Source organism: Balearica regulorum, chromosome 6 (assembly GCF_011004875.1).
Source record: "Balearica regulorum gibbericeps isolate bBalReg1 chromosome 6, bBalReg1.pri, whole genome shotgun sequence".
Taxonomy (NCBI): domain Eukaryota; kingdom Metazoa; phylum Chordata; class Aves; order Gruiformes; family Gruidae; genus Balearica; species Balearica regulorum.
In genome coordinates, this window is record NC_046189.1 from 4,756,345 (window position 1) to 4,780,310 (window position 23,966).

Consider the following 23,966-nt stretch of genomic DNA (forward strand, 5'->3'; position numbering starts at 1 on the left):
ACCCCCCCTGTACCCACACCCTTTGTGAAAAAGGCTGATGCATTCCTTTTCTTTAGAGATTTTCTGATCCCACGAGCTCTTGATAGTTAGAGGAGGTTTATCCTGTGACCTGGGGATCACAGAAATCAGTGGCGAGCCCGTCAGCCTAACCAGGCAGATAGGAGAGATCCGCAACGGTGCTTATTTCGCTTGCAAATATAAAAAAGCCAGCAGCATAGGTCCTGCGTCAGACCTGTTTGCCTCAGCAGTGTCCCATTTACGTGAATCAGAAGATGGTAGCAAAAAAGCTTCTGGAGGCTCGTCCAGAGATTGGTCTGCCCTCCATGAGGAAACCTGCCCGTGCAGGCAGGGCGATTCGGAGATTACCGACACAGACAAGCCCGGCTTCACTAGGTCCCCGCGTTTTGAACAATCCTGCCTGCGAAAGGCGCTTGTTTCCGTGAGCTGTGGCGGTGCAGCGTCCTGTCTTTGGAAACCCTGTGTCTTGGTGCACTAGACAGGAGAGACCTGGAGGAAGGAGCTCTGGCTACGTCCTTTGCTCCGGTGACTCGGGCTCCTTGAAAGGAGAGGGGCTCCTGTCTTTCAAGCTGGGAAGCAGGAGGTCAGTTCTTAAACCTGCTGCATCTCTGCAGCTTTCAGTAGGTCTCTGGATTATGCCATGCCTTGGTTTCTAAGCTGTAAAATAGGGATAGAAATTAGGAATTTAAAAAAAAACAAAACAAAATAAGGCCTTGAAGAAATATGCAGTTTTCACTTGCAGTGCTGTCAATACCACGAGGCCCTCGTGTTGGTTTGAGCTTCAAGGCTGTGCTTTAGTATTGATAATAGTAGAAATTTATCATGATATTAGTAATTGGGAACTTAGAAAATACACGTTTTTAATTTTTTTTTTTTTTTTTTTTATTTCAGCAAATTCAGTAAAGCTAGAAATGCAAAGTGATGAGGAATGTGACAGGAAGCCCCTGAGTCAGGAAGATGAGATCAGGGCTCATGATGAAGGAAGCAGCCTGGAAGAGCCCCTCACTGAGAGTAACGAGATGGCGGATAACAGAAAGATCCAGGAGCTATCGAGCGAGGGAGGAATCCGGCTTCCGAATGGTAAACTGAAATGTGACGTCTGTGGCATGGTTTGCATTGGGCCCAATGTGCTAATGGTACATAAAAGGAGCCACACTGGTAAGCAGCTGAAAGAAAATCTGATGACTGCCTGTGGCATCTGATGTTGATATTACCTGACAACTCTTCTCTCTTCCCTTTTCATTCATGGGGTAGCAGGAGGCTGGGGAGGGGAAAGATGGGTTTTATTGTTTTGGTTCTCTCCTTTCTCCCAAATTCTGGTGATACTGTGTTTCTGACAAGCATGGTGCTCCCATGACATTGATTTCCAGTCTTTGGTTCTTAAAACCAGCACAAAAGTCTGGAAATTGCCTTTTTTACTGTTCTCAACCAGGGGCAAGATGGTGAGAGTCATTCTCTGGCATGGAGGGCATGTGTGTGCTCGTGTGCGTGTGCAAGGCTTTTCAGCCTTTAAGGTGGGTCCTAGATGGTCTTCCCTTGGAGGTGCTCACAGGTGGACAGCACCAGCAGCTTCCTGGGGATCTCACACCTCCTTTGCAAGTGCCTGGGCGTGATGCCGGTGGCCTGGCGAACCTGGGATTAGCAAACCCCACAGGGGGGACACATTACCTGGCAATCCCGATGCCAGGGTCGGCTTGCTGCTCATCGCGTGACAGCTCTATCAGGCAAACCTCACCTGAACCGCCCTTATGGGCTAGTGCTAGGCTCCCCCTCACCATCCAGATGCCATTTCTGTGGCACCTTTCAATGCTTGCACTCTCCTATCATTTATTTTTATTACTATTAGTACTACTACTGTTTGGAGACCAAAACAGCTTACTAGGCTTATGGATTTGAGAATTCAAGAGGCAGACAAAACCTTTACCATATGCTGATTGAGCGGGTCTCTGGGGCCTGAAAGGTGAGGCCTCAAGTTCAAAACAGGGAATTTCAGGGGAATTTTGGCTAGTATGACAAACTGGGGTGCCCAGGAGGCTGGTACTCACTCACTTCTGCTGCTCCTCAGGTAGGAGTGACAGTTACCTCCAACAAGATGAAAGTAGAGGTGGTGCCAGAAGATGACAATGCTCTCCAGTCTTGCAGAGGTCTACCTGACAGATCCTTTGATTGAAAAAAGTGCTTAAGCTTGTGCTTAACTTTTATGAGATTTAAGCACGTGTAAGTCACCTGAAGTGCTACAATACATGCTTAACTTAAGATACACACTTAAATCTTATTAAGGTTAAGCACAGGTTTTTGTGTTGGGGCCCCAGTGTGTGTTTGTTCTTCATATTTTTTGGACCAAATGAAAGATATTTTGTTTTTTATCTTTCTCTGCTATTATTTAATGAGGTGAGAGACTCACACGAACTGTGAGATATCTGCTAGGATATAAAAAGTAAAGTGGGTTTTTAAGGTAGAGTAAGAAAGACTTTGTGTAATCCTTTTGTAAACCTGGTAGTTCGCAGTCAAGTAGCGTGCTCTTGATGGGAAAGAAATCAATAGGATTTCTGTACAGAAGAATAATAAATATGTAGTACATAGTTAATGCCCCGTATATAAGTTGTATTGATAATAACTTAACATAAATGTATAATGCAAAGCATTGCAGTATTGTTTATGATGCAGTCATGATTTTAGACAGCAATTACGACAGGGGAAAAGCATTAGTTGGAGAAACAAAATCTTGATTAACAATTTGACAAGCTATTACTAGGAAAGGGAAAGAGAATAGAGAATGTAACAACAGACTGAGTCCCCAGCTTTCACCCTCCCTAAAAGTTTTCATTGGCACTTGCACGTATCTGAGCATATGTATTGCAAGTGCATCGGAGTCCACGTATTTGAACTTGAGCAGCTAAATTAGACCTACTAAATTTAGATTTAGGTACTTAATTAAATGGTCTGCGTTTTTTGAGATAAATAGCTAGCGCATCTCTTAAATACAGACAAGCTGCCTTTCTCATGTTAAAGAAGACATGCAAATTCAAAGCAAACAGAACAGAATCTCATCTGCATGCAGGCAAGACGGCTGTATGCGGGTGCATGGGTAGGAATTGCATAACTGGTAGCTTTTTCCTTCGGGCTACTGCTGGTTCCTCATAGAGCTCTGACTCTTTCCCCATCTGAGCAGAGGAGCTGTGATGTATTGCTCTATACAGATGATTTCAAGCATATAGAAATGGCATTGCTTTTAATGTGCAGCTCGGTGCTCTACTCTCACTAAACCAGTTGGCAAATTTTGCAGGGGTTTTCCCCCCCCCCCCCCCCCCCGACTTTGTTTGTTTGGTTTTTAATACATGCTGGTACTTCACTGTCCACAACAGAAGGAGAAGTTTGCTTGGATTTCCACATCCTTGATTTTAAGGAGTATTTTTAACATATTGGTATCTATCTTCTAAAGTGTAGTATTTTAAAATATATTGCCACTTCCTCAGCAGCTGGGTGCGATGGGCTGGCCCCAGCTCTGGAATGAGCCCTGACCTGCGGGTAGTCTGGTTTTGCAGCCCAAGGGAGAATGGTGGAGGGCAGGGATGTTGTCCCTAGTAAGTGGAAATGGAGTATATTCTTTATCAGCTAATGCAACTGGCATGTAAATCCTTAACTCTCAACGCCAATTTCAGTATGTTTTGGGAGCCGAATCCCGCCTTACTCTCCTCTTTATCTATACGCAACCAAAGCATGGTCTGGCCAGTTGTTTGCCTTGGCAAAAACTAAAGTCCTTTTCCTGTCAGGCTTCTATGTAAATCACACAAAGCGCTGCGGTCCATAGTAGAGGCTGTAATTTGCATGTATGCTGGGATGAGAGTGTGGCTTTCCTTACACCCGGGACCCAGGCTTTGCGAGAAGCTGTGCCATATGGCTTTGGCTGCGTTACGCACGTAAAGGGGCACAGTTTTCTGCAGCTGTTACTCATCTGTTCCCGAGGAGCAGTTGTCTTCCCCTGCCACGTTATGGTAGTTCAGTCAAACAGATACAGGGATGGGGAAAATAATCTGTGCCATGGATGAGGCCAGAGTAGATGAGCTCAGTGTCCCGCCTCTCATCCTCATGTGCTGGAGCATCTGTTTCCTCGATGCCTCCAGTCGCCCCTTCCCATGATAGCCCCAGCCGGGGATTTCCCCTTCATCCTTCAGGTGCGCACAAGCACGGCCTTGTGCGCGTGGGGCTTTGGTCCACGGCACCTCCGTCACGGAGCCCACGGCACTGCTCACCTGATACCACCAAACACAATGTTTCTCTGAAACATTGATAATTCAGGTGAAGCATTTTTGCAATCTGCATGGGCATCAGGAGAAGGCCTTTCTATTTATTTGTCGTCGCTGACAGAAAATAAATAAAATGCTCACTGTGGGAATTAAGCGTGATGCGCTCCCGCTTTAGTGAGCGGGGTAACCCCCCACCCCTTCCCTCACATGCCACATCCTCGTGTCAGAAAAATAGCGTGTGTCACATTTGATTTATTTCCTCGTTTCCCATACTATCTTCTTTCGGTCCAAATTCCATATTCCACAGCACATGCCCTGAGTTGCAGCATCTTTATCAGAGTTTTTTGTTACTGCAGGAGAGGACTGGTCACATAATATTGCCACTGGATACTCCGGGGGCTTGTGCTTGGGGATGTTGAGGGAAGGGGAGAAGAAGAAGAAAAGGTCAGTAATCCAATTTGTCTGAGGTAATGAAAAGGAACTCTGGCGATTTCTCACCTCTTTAGGATTTCTGCTAGTGATCCTGAATTAAAATTTCCAGTCCTTGTTTTTGGCAAAGCAGAAACCGCTTGCTGGTGCAGCCGTGCTGCTGCCTCTGATCTGCGAGGTCCACGTGGTGTTCTCCCTCCCTTTTCTCCACCGTAACGTCCAGTCCTTTATTTAGTCCACTGCTGGATTTTGAAATGCTTTTTATTTCTGAGGTAGGATAGGGATCGTCCTTGTTGTTTTAAGAACACTCGAAGCTTAAATGCTTTCTGTGTGTGGATGCAGAGGGACAGTGGCAGAGCAAAGCTGGCTCCCTGGGAACAGGGCATGGTGCAGGAGGCAGCAGGGAGAGCAGTCTTGCCCCATTCTCACTTTGGGCTGCTGATAGGTTATTTTTAGGCTTTTTTGGGGTGCTAACCACAGGAGAGTCTCAAATCATTGCTTGCACTCCACGTTCATTTTAGTACCCTAAAGTCAGTTACATTATGGTAATTCAGTCAAACATGAGGGAGATGTTCAAGTTTTGCTTTAGCATCCGTAGCATTATAATTGAACATATGCAACACTGGAACTCTGAACAATATTTAAATTTTTTTTTCTTCATGCAGAATTCAAGTTTCTGGGGCACAATTAATAAATGAAGAAAAACCCAATTATGCTGTTTAGTATAAAAGACTTTTATGCCTAAAGCAGTTAACCAGGAACAAATTTAAACAAATGGTCATATTAACACATTACAATTAACTCCATTGGACTGCCTGTCTTATTCTTCTAGTAGAAAGATTTTATTTGGTTTAATTTGTAACCTAGTGCAGGCTCCTACCTCTTGCAATATGAATCGATTTGGCACTGAATCAAAAATTGTAAGGCCAAATTTCTGAAAGTGATATTTTCTACTTAGGTTCCTAACTCTAACTTTTCCAAAAGTCTCATTTTCTACTTAAGCATAAGGAAGGGCAGCTTAGGTTTTTAAAATCACTCTCTGCATAAGGATGTGTTTTACTTGCAGTACCGAGTAGCTAAACTGTTCTGATATTTTTACCAGTTCACTTAAAGGATTTTTCTCTCTTAAGAATATGGTCATAAATTTGTGTGCAGAGGACACCTGGAAATCACCCAGGATTGCCCTGGGATTTTTCACGAGAGATTTGTCACTACTGTTTAATAATAAATCGCTCTATCTCGAAGTAGGTTAGTCCCACCAAAGTCCCTAGTAAAATCACTGATTTCAAGTGATGTGTAGCCTGTTAAGTGAATCTGAGAAGAGTAAGTAGGTGTGCAGAGTAGAGAGTCCCCAGAATAACAAATACAGAAATGCAGCAAAGTAAAGGCGGGTTGCAACTCACTGCCTGGCACTATGTCAGTAGCACAGCTGATATTTCAGTGGGACAGAGCTAATCAGAGCAGTTGCAGCATCTGATGAATCAGGAGGAATGTTTCACTTTAACTGAATAATAAGAAAAACCCTACTACGGAAGGCTGAAAATCAGTATTATGAGTATGAGCAAATACTTCCTGATGGCAGCATGGGCACAATAATTTTGCATTAAGAGGTTAAAAAAAAAAAAAATCCTGTTTGAGAAGTACCTAAGCTGCTATTTGCATATCAAAAGTATGTGCCAAAAAAAAAAAAAAAAGGCTGAGATCTTAGATATACATTTAACCTGGACAGATGTTAAATGTAGTCCCGTTGGACCTGCTTCTTGTATTTAAAAGGACTCTATCCTGGCTTTTCTTGTTATTTTGAAGAGACTTTAAAACCAGCATTTAAAAAAACCAAAAAAAGTAATTAAAACATTCCCAGGAAGGGACCTGAGCGCTGCCATAGAAATAACCAGGCCTCGCTGTTAACCAGAACATCATTATGTATTTTTTTTGTGAATTTCTCCATTTGATTTCAAAGGGACAAAAGTTACCAGCCTAGGGTTATGAAAATTGAAGTCTCCTTGGTTGCGAGGTCTGCAGGCTCTTTGTCCTCAGTTAAATTTCTGTTGTGATACAGAAACTATCACTGATGTATTTTGCACCGGTATGAGATTCGAAGAAGGATAACTCATACTGAAACTTCTGCGCAGCACTTCCGTGCTGAGGCGGTAAAGGAGAGTTACTGTGCAGGGAAGCTTCCAGTTAAGCAGAAAAAGGAGTTGGTTTGCTTTTTGCAATAACATTTGACATATACACAGTAAAATATGAAAGCTATTAGTAGGAAGTTAATCAGTTCATTCGCCTGGTTTCAGGTTGTATCAGCTAGGCAGCGTTGGGAGCTTGTGCTCCGAAGTCTCCAGCCAGCTGCCGTATATTAAAGTATTAAAGATCCTTAGGAAAGGACGGTGTCTTGCTAAGAACCCTGACTCCCTTGGTCCGCTTCACCTTTCATCTCGGTGTCTGTTTGCACAGCAGCGAGTTAACTTGTGTACTTTAGATACTGGTGTAGCTAAAGAGCAGCGATCTCTCATTATTATTTTTCCTGGGGGAGACATAGCTGTAATGGATGCACGTTAAACAATGAACTGTGAAGTTTCAGCAGTATTTCACTGTAATTTAGACGTAAATATTTGAAATCATACCTCTTTAATGAATACTTTATTTAACTGTAAAGTGATAAACCCCCATGGATTTATTTATTTATTAATTTAATTTAATTTAATTGTCAGGGCTGTTCCCTGGCACAAGCCCCTCTTACTAAGCCTTTATGAAAGGTAATACTTTACAGGCCTGGCTTACCTTGCCTTGTCCATTCCTGAAGTAACGTTAGATAATTAAATTCCCTGTGCTGGAGAGCAAGGCTTTTTAGGCATTCTTGGTTTTGTGTGGCTTTAGATCTTAAATCTGGAGTTAAAAAGAGACATCTTTTTTGTTTGATTAGCTGTTCTTCCTCCTCTCCCCAGTCAGAACCTTTTTTTTTTTTTTTTTTTTTTCCTTCAATCTCTAAAGTTTGAGGGTTTTCTACTCTGTTTTAACTCTAAAACAGAGAACAGGTTTGCTACTTAAGTATACTAAAAACATTTTGCAGTCACGTAGTTTCCAGTGTTGAAAAAACAAAAAGCTTGCTTAGTCACATTTCAGTGTGTGTCCTTCTTGTAAGGAATTCTGATTTTAATAAATCAGTGTGAGTTTATCAAGTCAAACAGTAAATACATAGACAGCTATAATTGTGAAATACACACCATGTTTATTATTATCAGTAGCCCCTTGTAGTCGTGTCTGCCACTTGTTCAGTAGGTCTGTAGTTTCTGGTACGTCTGTGCTGCTGTCGTTCCCCGAAGGTAGGAAAACGTTTTGAACGCAGTCGGGGTCTGCCACGCAGAGAGGAAAGGTATTTAGGTAAAGACTTTTTGCGAGTGGATGTTCAGTTTGAAGTGTGATTAATTTCAGCCTATGAATAAAAACTTTTCACAGAAGTGTAAGGGAAGTGAATAAGGATGTCAAGACTGTTATTTTGTTGTTAGGGAGTAATAATACTGGAGAACTGCTTGCAAACCTACTAGGAAAAGGCAGCAGGAGAAATAATTGGAAAACAGTCTTCTCAAGGCGCTGAAGTGATAACAAAGGCTGGTTTGCTAGTATCTGGAGTGGGCATCAGACAGCAGAGCTCTTGGGAAACCAGCAAAATCTTCTCACTATTGAGTCTTTACTTTTTTTGTGCACCCTTCTATTGGATAATGGTCTGTCAGATTAGCTGTGCTAAATGTAGAAGCTGCTAATCGATAGCGTGAAGGTGTGATTAAAATTAACGGTCATCCCACAAGTCTGCAGCTTAAACAAGGAGCAGGAATCAAATGACTGGACAAAAGTATAACAAACAGATCAAAGCAGTTATTTACCCGGAGTTAAGCCAGTAAGAAAAATGAATTCATGCTGGCTTTCAATAGATACAAAGGTTATTTAAGGTAAAATGTGCTATTGTAGCAGATTCTGTCTGTTGCAAGAGAGGAGCAGACTATTGGTGACTTCGTGGTGAGTGTTTTCATGTCATCTTTGCCACTGAACTGTGGTGCAGTGACTATTTTGAATTCCTGACCAAGGCTTTCAGCATCTCTTCAGCTGCCAGTTTATCGAGGAATAATACCTGCTCAGATGTGGCCTCCAAAATATCAAAGATAAGTGGGTGATGTAGTGGATGAAACACATTAACTGTATAGTTTTAAATACAGCAGGAGAAAAAGCTGCTGTCTAAAGACTTTAGACTTGGTAAGAAATTTGCTATCTTCTTTAATGTTGTCATCCTGAAACTGAAGCTATCATTCCTGAATACTGAGAAACGTGTCAAAGGAAGGGGTTTTGCCTGTTTTCTCAGACAGTGAAAGCAAAACAGAAAAGAAAAAGAAAAAAAACCCATATATTTTTCTACTGCAGCCTTTTTACATATCTCTGTTATGGACATTTTGAAATGATATAAAAGAAGATAATGGCTAATCAGATCCTGTAAGTATAGTGTAGGAGTTTAAAAGGGAAACCACAAGCTCTTTATCAATTCCAAAGAGCTCGTGTTCACTGTATTGGAAGATGAGCTTTATGCCCTGATTTTTTTTTTTTTTTATCATTACTCCATAATGTTCTTGGCAAGACTGTAGGAACCTTAGTATCTATCTTCTTCAGTGCATCTGAAGTGGTTTCAGATGTAATTTCCAGCTCACACACGTGAAGTAAAGCTGCAGAGGTGTGGCATATATATATGGCACACCTGCCTTCTGCTGCCCTCCTGGTAGGACTGTAATGCTGGCAGTGATTTAAACCTCTGAAGCAAGAATTGCTAGTGGACATCTCTAAGAGCTCTCTTCCTCCCTCTCTTTCCATTTGAAAGAACAGATGTATCTTGGACTTTAGACACATGAACTACTTTGTTAAAAACATAGCATTAATTTTGTGCAGCGAGGGAGTAATCATTTTTTAAAGCAATTGAAAAAGGCTTTGGACAGATGTGACAGATCACACGACATGTTTGTTTTTTCACAAGAACTGTGCTTCAGTCCACTGAATTCAACCTCAGAAAGTCCCACCAGGATTTGACCAAGGCTCCGTAATAGGTGATAAGCAGAAAAAAATGAATGAGACTGCTTACATCTGAAATCTGATGTTGGAGACCTTGTTGAACTGGGGCCCTAGTTGGTGAAAACATTTCAACATCTAGAGCCCAGCTGCAGCAAAGTGCTTAGGCAAGTGGCCAGCACCAGTACATGCTTGTGCCCGATGGATTTGCACTGTACCTGGTGGGACAGAAGTAGATGATTAGAGCTGACTGCCTGCCCAAGAATGCTGGAACAGGCTGAGTGTCCTCAACAAATGTTGACGTGGAGTATGGTTTTGTAAATATTTCACAAAACCTGTGTGAGTTTGTTAGGGGGGTTCCTCTAAATAATAATAATAATAATAAATGCATTGATGTTCGTTGTTATGGTCCCAGTCCCCACTGTCCAGGGCAAATACAAAGGATTAACATCAAAATAAGTTAGTGTGTGTGCGTGAATGCATGGGATGAAGGGAGAGGGTAAGGTGTAGAGTTTCTGTTTGGTTTGGGTTGGTTTTTTTTTTTTCATCGATCAAGTCTTTTCAATTAGTTTTACTTAGAGCACAAATTGGCTTTTTTCACAGTTTAATGGCCTAAGATTTTTCTCAGTGTTTGCTACTGCCCAAAGCTTGTGGGCCTGATCCTCACTTGCACCAGTTCTCTTCATACCACTCTAGCAATGCAAAGCAGCCTTCGGAAAGGGATTTCAATTAAAGTATAATGTAAGCAAAAGATTTGGTTTGAAGCAAAGACCTTAAGATCTGTCCAAGTCCGATTGTTACGATCAGTTCTAAATACTCATATGGATTGGACCTATACTAAAAATAAGTGCAAAACCGTAGAGATAAATACCACAAAACCACGGTTATGGATCTAAATTTTGAGCAGAGCTCATCTTTTATGAAGGATAAAACCTCGAGGTGGAGACCTTTATGAAAACCAGGCTGCATTCATCACCTCAAGCTGAGGCTGCAGAAGGAGAGAGCCCCAAATCACTATTGGAGGCTTTGCCCATCATGCAAAAGAAACATCCTCTGACTTTAGCAAGTGCTGTGAGGTGGTGGTGGTGCTGACTGTACCTATGTAAGATGGCAGCATTACAAAGAGCGGGATGATGGGCTCCATGCATCTTCTGATGTTTCTTGACAACTCTGTCCCTTCCATTTCCCTTCCAGGTGAACGCCCCTTCCACTGTAACCAATGTGGAGCTTCTTTTACCCAGAAGGGGAACCTGCTGAGGCACATCAAGTTGCACTCTGGGGAAAAACCGTTCAAATGTCCCTTCTGCAGCTATGCCTGCCGACGGAGGGACGCCCTCACAGGACACCTCAGGACGCACTCTGGTGAGCCCACCTTGTCTTCTCTTCCCTCTTGGTTTTTTTCCTTTGTCATTACCGTTCAAGTGAAGCAGGTTGTGAAAATAAGTGCGTTCCCAGTGGCTCTGGGTCTGTACCATCCTCTTCAGAGAGCGAAGTTCTGAACTTTGGGAAAGCCTTGATGTGAATCAGAACAGTTGTGGTTCAGCCACACCTCTCCTTTTGTGTAACTGAGCTCCTCTGCTGATGCTATCGCATTTCCCTTTGAATGTCTCCTTGGGTGTATCCAGGCTTCACTGGCAGATTGTTTTGACAGTCTCAGCCCCAAAGTGGCTGTGAAATTCCAAAGATCACAAAGAATAACTGTGTGCTCTTGGAAGCCTGCTTTGCAGTTGATACCCATTTCTTCATCTAATAATTGCCACATGCTGGTAGAGTTCATATTTGCTCGTCTTTCAAAAACCTCCTAATTGCATTTTTGATTCAGTTACATCTTGCTGTAAAGTCTTAATTCATGGCAGCCACAGCACTCACCCTAGGGCAGAAGGTGTCGGAGAGGGATCGGGTTTGCCTTGCCTTGCTACTTTGTAGTATTGTGTCTATATCGAGTCTATTTGATATAGTTTCTTGATATGTTCTGAAGGAATATCCACCGCATAACTGCATGCTAGTAGTCACGTTGGTAGCCCTGATGATCAGGATCAGATGTGTTTCTAGTCCCTGTACGCTACACCAAGGGGCCGCATTCTGCTCACTTACTGATTTGTGTAGGACTCTTGAGTACAATCTTAACTTGCTGCATTTTTTTAGCTCCTAGGATGTTCAACTTTCATGTCCTGGCCATTTTTAGGAGACTGTGTTTTTCATTGTTGAATGAACAGAGATAATTGGACCAGTTACAAGTGACAGCATTACAGATGAACTTTTTTGAGGTGCTAGCAAATGTGTGACTACTGAAACACAGTGGTTGAAGTGCAGCCGCAGACAGAAACTCTGCATGTGAAAATGTAATCATGGGGCTTCCTGACTCTTTATACACATTTCTTCTACAGGGTCAGCCTCACTTCAGTAGAGGTTTCTGTTTTATGAGCGTTAGGTTGGTCTTAGGATACAGAGTTGCCTTGACATTTCCAAGAATCAGAAAGGATAAGCTAGTAAGCGTCTCCAGGTAGACTTTGGAGTATGCAGGAGGCTGTACTGATGCAAATGTACCGCTGAGAGAAAGCGTGAGCTTCCAAGGGAGTGCAAGTATGGGACTAGGCTGAGAGAGAATTGCATGAGAGTTGTCAGCCGAGAGGATTTGACCTGAAAGTCAGAAGAAAATGTCTGTGGAATCGTGAGGTGCAATTTTCACACATCTGACCATAACCGTAGTTTCAACTTGAAATTTAGTAAAAAAGAAAACACGATAAAGTATTCATGATTTTAAAAAGGGAGTTGTGACATAAAATAGCCCACATTACAAAACATGAACATTGTGGTTGAAGATTGTTTTCATAATATGAATATAGATTTTGTTACCTAGATACAGCCATTGTTTGTTCATACAGAGATTGTTTGTTCTTCCTGTGTGAAAAGTACATGGCTGATGTTTCTGCTTTTTTGCACAAGGATGAAATGTAAAGGTGCGGAATTTTCAGGAGGCACCTAAGCTGCTTAGGCACATGAGTTGCCCTGGAGCTCCCTCCCTGACTGAGCTGTGTTCAGCTGTGCTCAATTGGTAATTTTATTTTTTGTTGTCAGTGGAGAAAGTGTCACCCCTCTAAGCAGTCAGCTGCAACAGTTTTCAGCAGAGGGCCAGCAGCAACAGACGGGTGCTCCCATACTACTCTCCAAGAGAATTCTTAGAGTAGCACTCACAGATGAAGAGTTAAAAACCTGGAATATTGCCCTGAAACCTGGCACCCACCTACATGAAGGTGAAATGCCAATCTGAACGTGAGCATGGAAGTTAAGGTGTCCTTCTGACCCTGTCATATAGGTAGACTTGTTTGGTTTATGCATACATATGTCCTTGGTTGGCTTATGCACACATAGGTGAACCTGGTTCATGGGAAGACAGGTAGATGTTCCCTACAGATTTTAAACAGGTTCGTATCAGTGTACTATGCAAGTACTTTCTGCTTTAATAAAGCACACATCAAAGTCTGTAGGTGGACCTTGAAGGTATAGTAAAACCAGTAAACTTCATTGAATGTTTACATCTTCTGCTATTTCTGACCATAAAAGAGGATATCAGATAAAATAGAGAAAGAAGAGGTTGAAAACTATTTTGAAATATGAGACTCCAATCCAGTTTCAATCTAGTACACTTAATGTCTAAATTGAGGTGTGTCTGAATATGTTTTTATATTTATAAGAGGAAAGCTCTTTAGGTCAGATCCTCAGCTGATAGGAATGACATCCCCTGAGCAAGGAAGGCGCTGCTGTTTTGCACCGGCTGAGAATCTGGCACATGATTTCACAAATGCAAGACCAATTTCCTTTTTTATGTTGTGTGTCCTTTTCCTCCTTAAATAAGAGTGCAACTAATCAAAAAAACCCACTCTTTTTTCCTTCCCAAGAAGGTTTTAAACTACTCATTTTTTATGGAAGACAGAGTATGCAAGAAAGAAATTGAAGAATTTTTTTTATATCTTTTTTTTCCTCCCAGCTAGTTTGATCTGTGAATTTGAAAGCACTTTGTTTGTGTCACCACTTAGTCAGTTACACCCTCTCGCTACTGCCAGTTAGTCAATTTTTCCTGTGCTTAGTGCAGGGTTTTCATACAGTAAGACAGGAAAGGTGAAAAAATAAGGAAATGTAATTGCAAATAGAAATTAGCAGAAGCATCTCAGAGATATGTGAAATAGCTGAAACTACTATTAACTTAAAAAAAAATTAATCTGTGACAGCTTCTTTCTTTTTTTTTTTTTTTGCTTTGGATGGATATTTTTTCACGCTTTGTAATATTATTTCCTATTTATTTGAAAATGTTTCTAGGCATCACAATCCACATTTTACTTTCATTTCTTGTACAGAATAGTATCTTTCTATATAAGTGTTCCCAGGATGACTGGTTAACAAAATATTACTTCGCATCTGTAATGCTGCTGCTGTTTAACCCTAAATAATTAAGGACTTCTCTTGCAGTGATTTACCTCTGCGATTATTTACCTTTTACTGACATGGAGTTCTGATGAACTTTGTGTCTATATTTTCCTCCCACATGCAGCTTCTTTGATTTCAGGAATATAATGATGCCTTCAGGACATCAGTAGGATAATGCCTGGGGAGAGATTCATGCACAGAATTACACTAAGAGTGGGCATGAGCCTCAAGATGCTTACAGGACTTTGAGAGGTTGTTTTCAGAATTAACTCCATAGTTCCACAACGCAGATAATGCAGGAGAGGTGCCTGACTGGGCTTCCAGGACGAGGGTGTAAGGACAGGCTGTGGAGGGCTGGGGCAAAAGGGAGTAGCCCCCTCCTGCAGGGGACACTTCACAGACCAGCAGGAATTGGCTTCACCTTGCCAGCTTTTGCTGGTTTTAAAGAGGAAAATATCCGGGCACAGCCAGTCTCCTGATGGCAGTCACAGAGTACCTGCTATCTCACCCTGAGACGTGCCCGTCTTCTCCAGCACCTCTAGAATTGCACAATGAGATGAAGGCAGATACAAAACAGATGAGACGAATTCTACTGTAGGCAATTAATGAACAAAACCCAGAAGTTTTATGGAAGGCAGTCGATCTGACAGATCAATCTGACAGTTAAAGCACCTAGATGTTGACCTCTGTATTTTGAAAGACACGAAGTACAACCTGATGCTGTTTTACCCTAACAGTCAGGCATCCTCAAATGGGCACGTAAAATTAGCAGTTATGTTTTGACATGAATTTCTCTTGTGTCTAAAATGGAGCCAAGTCAGCCCTCCCCTCATAATGCTATTGTAAACATAAATGCTTTGATAGTTCTTAAAAAAAGTCAAGGCTGCAATGATGAGCAATCTAGAAGAGCCCATAGAAAACATTAGTGCATTAGTTTTTCGAGCGGGGCTCGGGCAGTAAGCCGTAAGTGAGGGATAGGATCACTTGCTAAGGGGAAAACAAAACACAGAATAGGTTTTCATTAAGTGAGAACCATTCATCCATCCTTTGCACTAAGCAAGGATGGTCCTGTGGGCAAATTATTTTGTGATTTTTGTGATTAAAAGACTGGCTCATCGTGCATATACCCAAACTGGCCACATGAAGCCTTCTCAGGTAACCTCAGTTCTGGAATTTCCTGATATTTCTCTTTATCTTGGCAACTTGAATCACATTCCCTTACTGTGGGAGTATGTAAGTGTTATTCATATATGAAGGCAATTTTACTGTTTATTTCTTCCTAAAAAAAGGGTAGTCAGATCATTATTTTTTCCTGTTGCAGAAGCTTTTCCTCACAATACATTTTAAAATTTGCTTCCAAGCTATTTAGAAAATGCTTTTTTCCCCTTTTCCTGTTTAGAAAATGCTTTCTTTTTTTCCTTTTCTGCTTTTAACAAATATTTGCTTTTTCCTCCCCCTCTTCTTCCTGCGTTTCTGCTGTGTGTTGTTTGTTACTGCCCAGCTCTTCAATAGCACTGAACTAATGGTATCGTTTCATTTGCAAAAGAAAAGCAGTGAAGCATTTGTTTTGAAAAGAAAGGCTTAGGCAAAACTCCCAAAAGCACAATCTTAGCAAACTATGTACAGTGTGTGAGATAAAAGGCATGTATAATTAAAAAGGTAAATGCCCTGTTCATGGAAAGATAGTTCAGTAACTCTTTTTATGTTTTTTGGTTTGCAAGTCTCTTTCTCATCTCTTGTACTCCGTAAGGACTTCCTTTTCAGCTCCTCCTGTGTGGTAGTGAGCCATGCGAGATGTCCTACACGCCTGCAGTTGCATGGCTGTTGTCAGCAGAACTGACGAGTGTTATCTGTGTATGCGACTGTGCTCAGAGGCAGAAGGAATCTGGTTCCTAATTCTGATGACGTGCCTGACTCAATACATGTTTGGGAGAGTCGTTCCACCTGTGAGGTTTTCAGTCCAGCTGAAAAATTGGATGAACAAGCACAGTGCTGAAAAACACAATGCTGTGCATCAGGTCCTGCCTATCAAAAGCCAGTGAGAATTACTGAACCAGTGGCAAGGATGATTCTTAAGAGCAATGAAGAGTCAATGTTTTAAACTGGTTTTTTTGGTCTTGAAGAGACTTTCACCACTATTAACATCTCCACTCTCAAAAGGCCCAGTATCTACTCTGTAACCATGTTTTTGAGGATGGGAACTTGATAATTGGAAGAATCTTGGGACCTGAAATTGTCATTACGCTCTGAGCTGGACTGACTCAAACACATTATGAATGGCGGAAAAAATGTAAATGTGAACAAGTAGGACACTATCTGTGAAAAATGAAGCAAGTATGTGAAGAGGCGAGGGAGTATTTTGCATGCAAATCCCAGTTCAGCAAAAAGGTTAGCAAACAGCATCTTCCCTCAGTTGTGATGAGCCAGTGGGCATTTATTCTGTGGATCTGATACTTAGAGCTCTATTTAATCAGGCAGAGCTGCTCTTCCTCTCAGGTTTTCTTACGCTGTTTCAGTTAAACTCAGTGGAATTAACCTCGTCACAAAATCATTTTGTGTTTTTTCTTATCAGACTCCAGGTTCCAAACTGTTATTAGCATGTACACAATACTGCAGCAGCTCTGCTTTCTCATTAATGCTTCCAGTACCTAGAGGCCTTCACTCTTGTGTTGTAGAGTCTCTAAAATCTCTGGTATTCTGCTTTCCATATTGTTTGTACCTGCATTTTTAGAAGGTAAGATCAAAATGTGTACAAGGGTAGGAGGTTGGTATGCCAGGTCTTTCATCCCCTAGGCATCCTTATTTAAAGTTTAGTCCTCTGTAGAGCCAACTTGAATCTGCTGAAGCCCCATCTGATCCTGATCCTTGAAGTGGTGGGGTCATCTTCACTTCCAGAGCACTACTGTCACAAGTATTACTGTCAGCTGTATGAAAAGATCTTTTATGTCCCCAGAATTATCTCGCTAATCAAGCTTGGTTGTGCTAAGCCTTGTCTACAGAGCATAATTATCACTGAGAAACCATCTTTGATTTAAAGATGCTGTAGGATCCTCATTCTAAATATCAGTCCACAGCAAGATTAGTAGGTGCTAAGAGTTATCGTGGTATCTGTGAGACAGATCTTGTGCCTCCTGCTATATCTCTCAGTGGAAGGTGGCCTTGCTAGGTCTCTGCCACCTGCAGGTCTACCAGCAAATCCTCTGTTCTTCAGCAGAGAGAAGGGGGAGAGCAGGTCTGGAGGGAGATTGCATCGTCTTCTCCTTTCCCTGATCATCCAGGTTTCCTCTCCTTAATGAGACAGGTTGGCAGAATTGGGTGTTTGGTGTTAGGTTGAGTCTCTGGACCCTTTGCAAGGAAGAGTTTTGTGTTAAGGCAGGAAGTCCCGCACCCTAAAATGTGGAAGAGTACAAATGCCCCACCACTGCAGCTTCACCATGAGGGAAAGTTTCCTCAGGGCAGATTTCAGTTCTGCAGTGCAACAAGGTGCTCACAAGGAGAGGAAGGAGAGTGTCCTTTGCCCTTTTCTTCAGACCTCCTGAACTTGCTATCACCTCATCCAGAAGGTCAGATAGCACTGCGGTACTTGGGGGTAACAAGGTCCTTGTTCAGACAGCATCATTGTGGTGTAAGATTCACGTGGGATCATCCCTTATCAATTTTGACCAGTTCCTTTCTTCCTGATGGAATGCCTCTGCCAAGATGGAGGTGCTTGGGACGGGGCTGCTGATGTCCAGTTTTCTGTCTCCCCTCCATGTTAGCAATTCACATCCTGGCATCATCAGCCAGATTCTGTCCCTCTTTGTGTTGCCTCAGGCCACATACAATCAGAATGAAACAGCTGGTCCTGTCCTACTGGGCTGCTATTTGGAGAGAAAACGGAGACTTCTCCACTGCTGGGTGATGACAGTTCTTACACTGGCCATCCTGCTTTGGAGGAGCAAACGAGACAGTGACTTTCTTTTTCCCCTGGGCTTTTATTCTGCCACAGTGCTATATGTGGGATTTCACTGGCATCAAAAAAGCAGATGAATGTGATAAGACTTCTGCATATAGAGCAGCAGTCCTTCTCAACAGCATGCCTAACCTGTTTTTTAAACATCCAGAGAGACTGTTTCTATTGCCTCCCAAGGGAGACAATTCCACTTCCCATCTGCTTTTTATAGCTGTGACTCTCACCCTGATATTTAACCTAAACTATCCTTTCTTTTGCTGCAGATTATTGCTCTTCCTAACACTATCTTCTGTGACTGTGAGTAATTCCTGTGCTCAGTTTACACTGTAGTAGGCTGTAGTCATATGTCTGGCATTGATTCTGTTCTAGTCTGTCTTTATCTTCCAATCCTCTCATCTCTCTTTTTATTACTAACTTTGAATTTTTTTGCTACTCTTACTCACTCATTTATGAGGGACCTAAATTGCAAAGTCCTTTTATGCTTTGGAAACAGGGGCCAGTACAGATGCAGCCCCCTTAACCTCATCTCTGCCTCAGTCACCTGTCAGTGAAATTGAAATAAAGAGCACTTCTCAACCTTTCACGATGGTGGGAGGGCAGGATGCACAACTGATTGCAAGGCACACACATGTTGCTGCAGTGAAGGTCACGTAAATACGTAGCGGAGTATTCCGGTGCTGCTGGCGCCCCAGCTACATAGCATTGCATATTATCTCCTTAGCTTTATGTAGCCTTTGTGCAATAGTGAAATGAGATAATTACAAAGTGGAAGGAATAATAACTTCGTATTGTTACCATAACCGCTGAGGTATTATACCCTGATACCGGCATGATTATCTTAGACACAATAGTAAGGTGATTATTAATAAATGCTAAAGGACTTAACTACTTAGCCTGCAATTTTTGCGTCTTGTTTCTTTTATGAACCCTATCTATTTCATCAGCCCCAAGCTTCTGTGAAGTGAGTATGTGTTGTTGCCTCGTTGTTATCCATTTTTCGGTGATGGGAAAATGAAATAGGAAAAAAACCCTTATGAGACCCAATTTTCAAATTTGGGTACCTAGGCACCAAGGTAGCTTCACGTGGGTTACTTGTCTTTCTGCACCAGAACTACCATGGACAGGCTGGCAGGTGAGGGTCTAGTAGCTTAGGTATTTAAAGATGCTCCTTTAAGTTCAAGCTAGAGAGGCCTCTTCTGGCCTTGTTTTCCTTGCCATCAGGGATTGTTTCACAAAACCAGAATTTAAGGTGCAGCTGTAGACACAGGCATTGCACGGCCAGGCTCCAGACCCTCTTTGGGAGCTGGGTGTCTCCTTGCATTAGAACAAGCTTGAGGGATGCGGTGCAGTGCATCAGGAGGCCTCTTGCTCCAGAGATAGCCTTCTGAGGTAGCTGCAGTGGTTTTTGCAGAACAAAGATCCAAGAGGTGACTGAGAGCTTTGTCAGGCACTTGAGATGAGAACACGGTTTTGACTTGACGAAGCTACATCTCACCAAAACCAAGACTTCTTGCATGTACTCTGAGCAGCAAAATACCACAGTAGCCCTAAGGAGGAAAAAAGTATTTTTCTTTCGTCTGAGAAAATTATTTTCAAGGGCAAAAAGCTTTTGCATGTTGCCTCTGAGGAAAGGAGATCCAGCATTGGGAGCCGGCCTTTGTCAGTTCTTGAAGGAATTTGTGAAACCTTTCAGCTCGAGAAAGTTTGAGCTTGGAATCAAACGGTGGTTTGAGGCCATCTTTCATTGCTCTCTCAGAGCTGTTTTATGGGGCAGTGTGGAATGGAGAACTGCCACTGACATTTTTGATAATATATGAGTGCTTTAAGGTGCAAGAGAGGTATTTTGCCATCTGGAAAGGAAGCCAAGAGAAACTAAAGGGGAAAAAAATAACCCAGTTAATGCCACACCATAGCAGAGCTGCAGAAAGCTGCTACTGATATATTCTCCTGAGCTCTCAGCAACCTGTAATTATGAATTGGCTTACAGCTAAGATATTGATGGATATCACTCAAGAAGGAAAATGAGAATGTCTAGATTTTTTTACAGTGAACCTGTGCTGAACTCTGTGTGACTCTCCTCCTATTTATAACCCTGCATGAAGTTCAAGGAAACTTGTCCTGGAGGTTTCCCATGAGAAGGAACTGTGTTTTTACCTGACTAAAGCTCTCTGGATATTTTCCCATTTTTTTATTTGATCTAAGTGTGAACTTTCTCCACCCTCTGCCCCTCCTTCCTTTCTGGAGTGGTTAGAGAGGTTGATTACAGCCAGGATTACACAAGAGATGCCAGTTGCACACATGTTTTGCATAACTGTGCTGTGTTGATTTCAGACAGGGTGCCCCAAGTTCCCTCCGTGCCTTGCAACAGAGAGACAAGATCTCTATCTTCATTCCTGAAGCTGGAGAAATGCTGTTGAGGCCCTGCCTATTGAAACTTTGACAAAGAACACCTGGCTGGGACGCTCCCCAACCACACAGTTATCTGTACGCGGCAAAGCGCTCGCTTTCGGGAAAACCTCTACTTAAAGGTTGTTCGGGTTTTTTGTATTAAATATGCAAGAGTCGCTCTACCTCTGTGGGAAGCGCTGCAAGTGATCGGTGCGGTGGCGTAATCGAGCAGGATTTTCAATGTCAGGCAACAGGGTTCCCTGGGATGCTGCTGCTGCTCCTGCCCAGAGAGCCAGCCGGTCCGTGTTAAGGATGGGGAAGGAGCTCCTCAGGCGCACGGCATTTCCCTCCCTTCCAGCCAGGCAGCCGTGAATGCTCTCACGTGCTCCGAGATGGTCAAGAGCCTGTGGTAAGGATCCTGACCAGAAAATTAAGACAAGCTCACCCCAGTACTGATTCTGGGGGCCAGTTCACCGTGGCTCTTCTCTTTAAAAGCACTGAGGTCTGCTTGATTTCAGTGAGAATTAGGCGTTTTGACAGCCCAGGTCTTAGCCTGCGTTTCAGTTCCTTTTGCTGGGAAAAAGACACTTTCTTCCTCCTACCTCTTTTCAGTTTGGAGTGGAAGTCTAGGACAGCACAGAGGTTTCACCCCCAGCCGAACAGGAGCAGACTGTTCTGAGCTGCCTACGGCACAGTACTGTGTCGTGGGATAGAGCTGGTCTCACAGGTAGGCAGAGCCCAGACTATTTAAGGGCTTCAGGCTCTTCCTAGAAAATAAATCACATGCAAAGGATACACTGCTGAGAATCTGATGATGAAATTTTTATATAGAAAAGCGACATGGGTCATAGACTCTCTCTCAATTGGATATCCTTCATGTGCATGCATTTTGCTCGTCTCCTTGGAGACAGTGGCTTGTCTGAGAGCAGCTAGCCTTGGCTAGGAAAGGCCTGACATTTCTGGTTTGTGGGATGAGGCTGTGCTGCTGAATTCTCCAACAACCGCAGAGGCATGATTTGATACGAGCATAAGCAGTTCTATACAAGGTTATCCTGTGAGCATCTTTCTCTAATACCTCTCTGGGGACAACGCTCAAGTCCCTGGTGTGAAAGACGGATTCGAAGATCCTCGAGGAGAACCTAGCGATCCCCGTCCCTCGCATATCAGAAACGCATATCAGAATTTGTGAAATTTCTCCTTTCCCTTTCCTTCTGCTGAAGAGCTGAGTCAGCTGGACTGGCATGTCTGGAACTCTGTGGCACCGCGAGCAGGCAGTCTGCCAACTGCATTACACACCGCATCCAAAGGAACACGTCACTCCTCTCTTCTTTTTCTTTTTTTTTTTTCCCCTTTGCAATCTCCACCCTCTCCCTTTTATTTTTCCTTGTTGATCCGTGTAGGTGAGTCAGAGAAACCTGCTCTTCCACAACCTGTTCCTTCTTGCCAAATCCTGGAGCAGCACTCCCAGTTCTTGTTTGGTGTCAGGAATAGGTTATGAAAACAAAAACTGATACAGGCAGCATACTGGGTATAGAGTGCATACTGTAAATGAAAATTAAATGCATAGTGAATGTGCCACTTAGAATGTATTCCTAATAGACTGATGTCTTTTGTAGGAGGCACTTCATTCGATGATTCATATATAATATTAGTTTTCTTCCTAAAAAGCACCAGGATGGAACAGAGAAATAATTTAAGGCATAAGTAAGAGCACATTTAGCGAGAAAAGCCATCTTAACTCCACCGGATTTTAAAACAACAGGAGAGTGGAAAATTCCCAGTAGGAAAATAGGTGCTTCACAAAAGTGTTTTTGAACAAAACGACTGAGCTCTTGATATCAATTGTAGTTGTACTAATCTAAAGAAACTCCATTGATATTGGCACAGTTCCTCAGAGTTTACACTACTGATGCATTTCTAACCGCAGGAATTAAAAAATTGTCTATCTGGATTCCCCAGTTCACAGACACTTAGAAATGAGAGTGAAAGGTGATTAACTGGCCTTTTCGTTTACCATATGATATTTATTTCATGAGTGGGGAGGGCGTGAAAAAACCCACAAGCTAACTTTTCTCTTTGGTCAACTGCCTCCAGGAGCTGGAAGCTGAAGGTATCTGACTTGGGGGGCTGGTAACTGTGGGTACTGGTAACTGCGAGTGCTGGTAACGCTGTAGGATCAGGTGTATCTCAATATCCATAGCTATGTTTCCATCCAGCAGCATCAAAGGATTGCTTTTTGGCATGTGGTGCTGGAATGAAGCTGTTCAGCTTCAAAGAATAGATCATCCAACAGGAAAAGTGCTTTGTTTGACTTTTATGTGCCTCAGTAAAATGTCCACGTTAGCTATATTGTGAAAAAACGTATCCATTATGGTCATATCATTAGTCTTCTACAAGGAATGAGTTTGTCCCAAGGGCTAATGATGAGCCAGCTTCAGGGAAGTGCAAGTACAGGTTTGGTTGAGATGCACGAGATGGATCAGCACGAAGTCCAGGATGAATTTGACCTGACTGGTGTACAATCCCTGGATAGGATTACACCGTTGGTGAAGAGAAGGGAAAGGGCCATTTTGTGTCAGGTAATATATAACTCATAGTGAGAGGCAGTCATTTCTCAGAGGGTTCAAGTCCAAGACAAGAAGGCAGCAGGGTTCCAACCACCTTCTGCAGAGCATGAACCTAGGATACAGGCAAAAAGGGACTTGTCAAAGGCATTCAAGACATCAGTGTCGCAGATAGGAATGAACACAGAGGTCCTGACTCCCTGACTCAGATACATGACCTTCCACACACCAAGAAAATAAAAATAGAAAAGTTAAAAAGTAAGAAGATGTGAGAAAGAGATTTTTCTTCTCCCAGGTACTGAGAAATGAGAAGGCTTACACCCTTCTTTACAGAGAAATCACCTCTTTTAAATAGCCTAGCGGAGCCTTCAGTACGATTTTTTTTTGTTTGTTTGGGCTTTTTTTCCATCAAGGAATGCAGTTAAGCATATTCAGAGTTTCCTAAATTCCCTGTTTTTACAGGAAACCTTTTTAAAGTACTTCTGGATGTTGAGAGAGCTCTGTTTTGTGTTCTCCAGCTTTTCTGTCTTTACTTTCAGCCTAAGCAGTTGCTTTTTCTTTCCTTCTTTTCTTTTTCTTCCTTTTGGTTTAATTTCACACCCATATTTAATTTCCTTTCATTTTGTCTGCCTCCCTTTCAGCCACGATAACAGTTTCTGAATCTATCCAGGGCTTGTAGTGCAAAGCTAATCGTACCAAAAAAGAAACATCTTAAAACCCCAAATCTTTCCTCCCTCCCTTCTCGTTCTCTCCACTGAGCAAAGCTAAAAAAATCCTGGGAGTTTAGGAAGTGCTCGGGAACTGTCTTTATTTATTTTTTGTGTTACCAAAAAAATACAACTAGGAAAGATATTGAGGCTAATGGGAACTGCTGGATTTTATTACCCAGAAAAGATT

The 23,966-nt window shown here is 42.5% G+C and overlaps 1 protein-coding gene across 9 annotated transcripts in view; it reads left to right on the top strand.

Annotated features, from left to right (window-relative positions):
* The window catches only part of IKZF2 (IKAROS family zinc finger 2), a 117,571-nt gene that overhangs the window by 61,059 nt on the left and 32,546 nt on the right, over positions 1 to 23,966 (top strand). For 6 of the 9 annotated variants that reach the window (XM_075756018.1, XM_075756017.1, XM_075756016.1 and 3 more), the window contains 2 exons: positions 910 to 1,176; positions 10,935 to 11,102. In XM_075756018.1, the coding sequence (XP_075612133.1) occupies positions 910 to 1,176; positions 10,935 to 11,102 (435 nt within the window). The remainder of the gene's footprint in view (positions 1 to 909; positions 1,177 to 10,934; positions 11,103 to 23,966) is intronic. The other 3 variants (XM_075756021.1, XM_075756020.1, XM_075756025.1) reach the window with 2 other exon arrangements.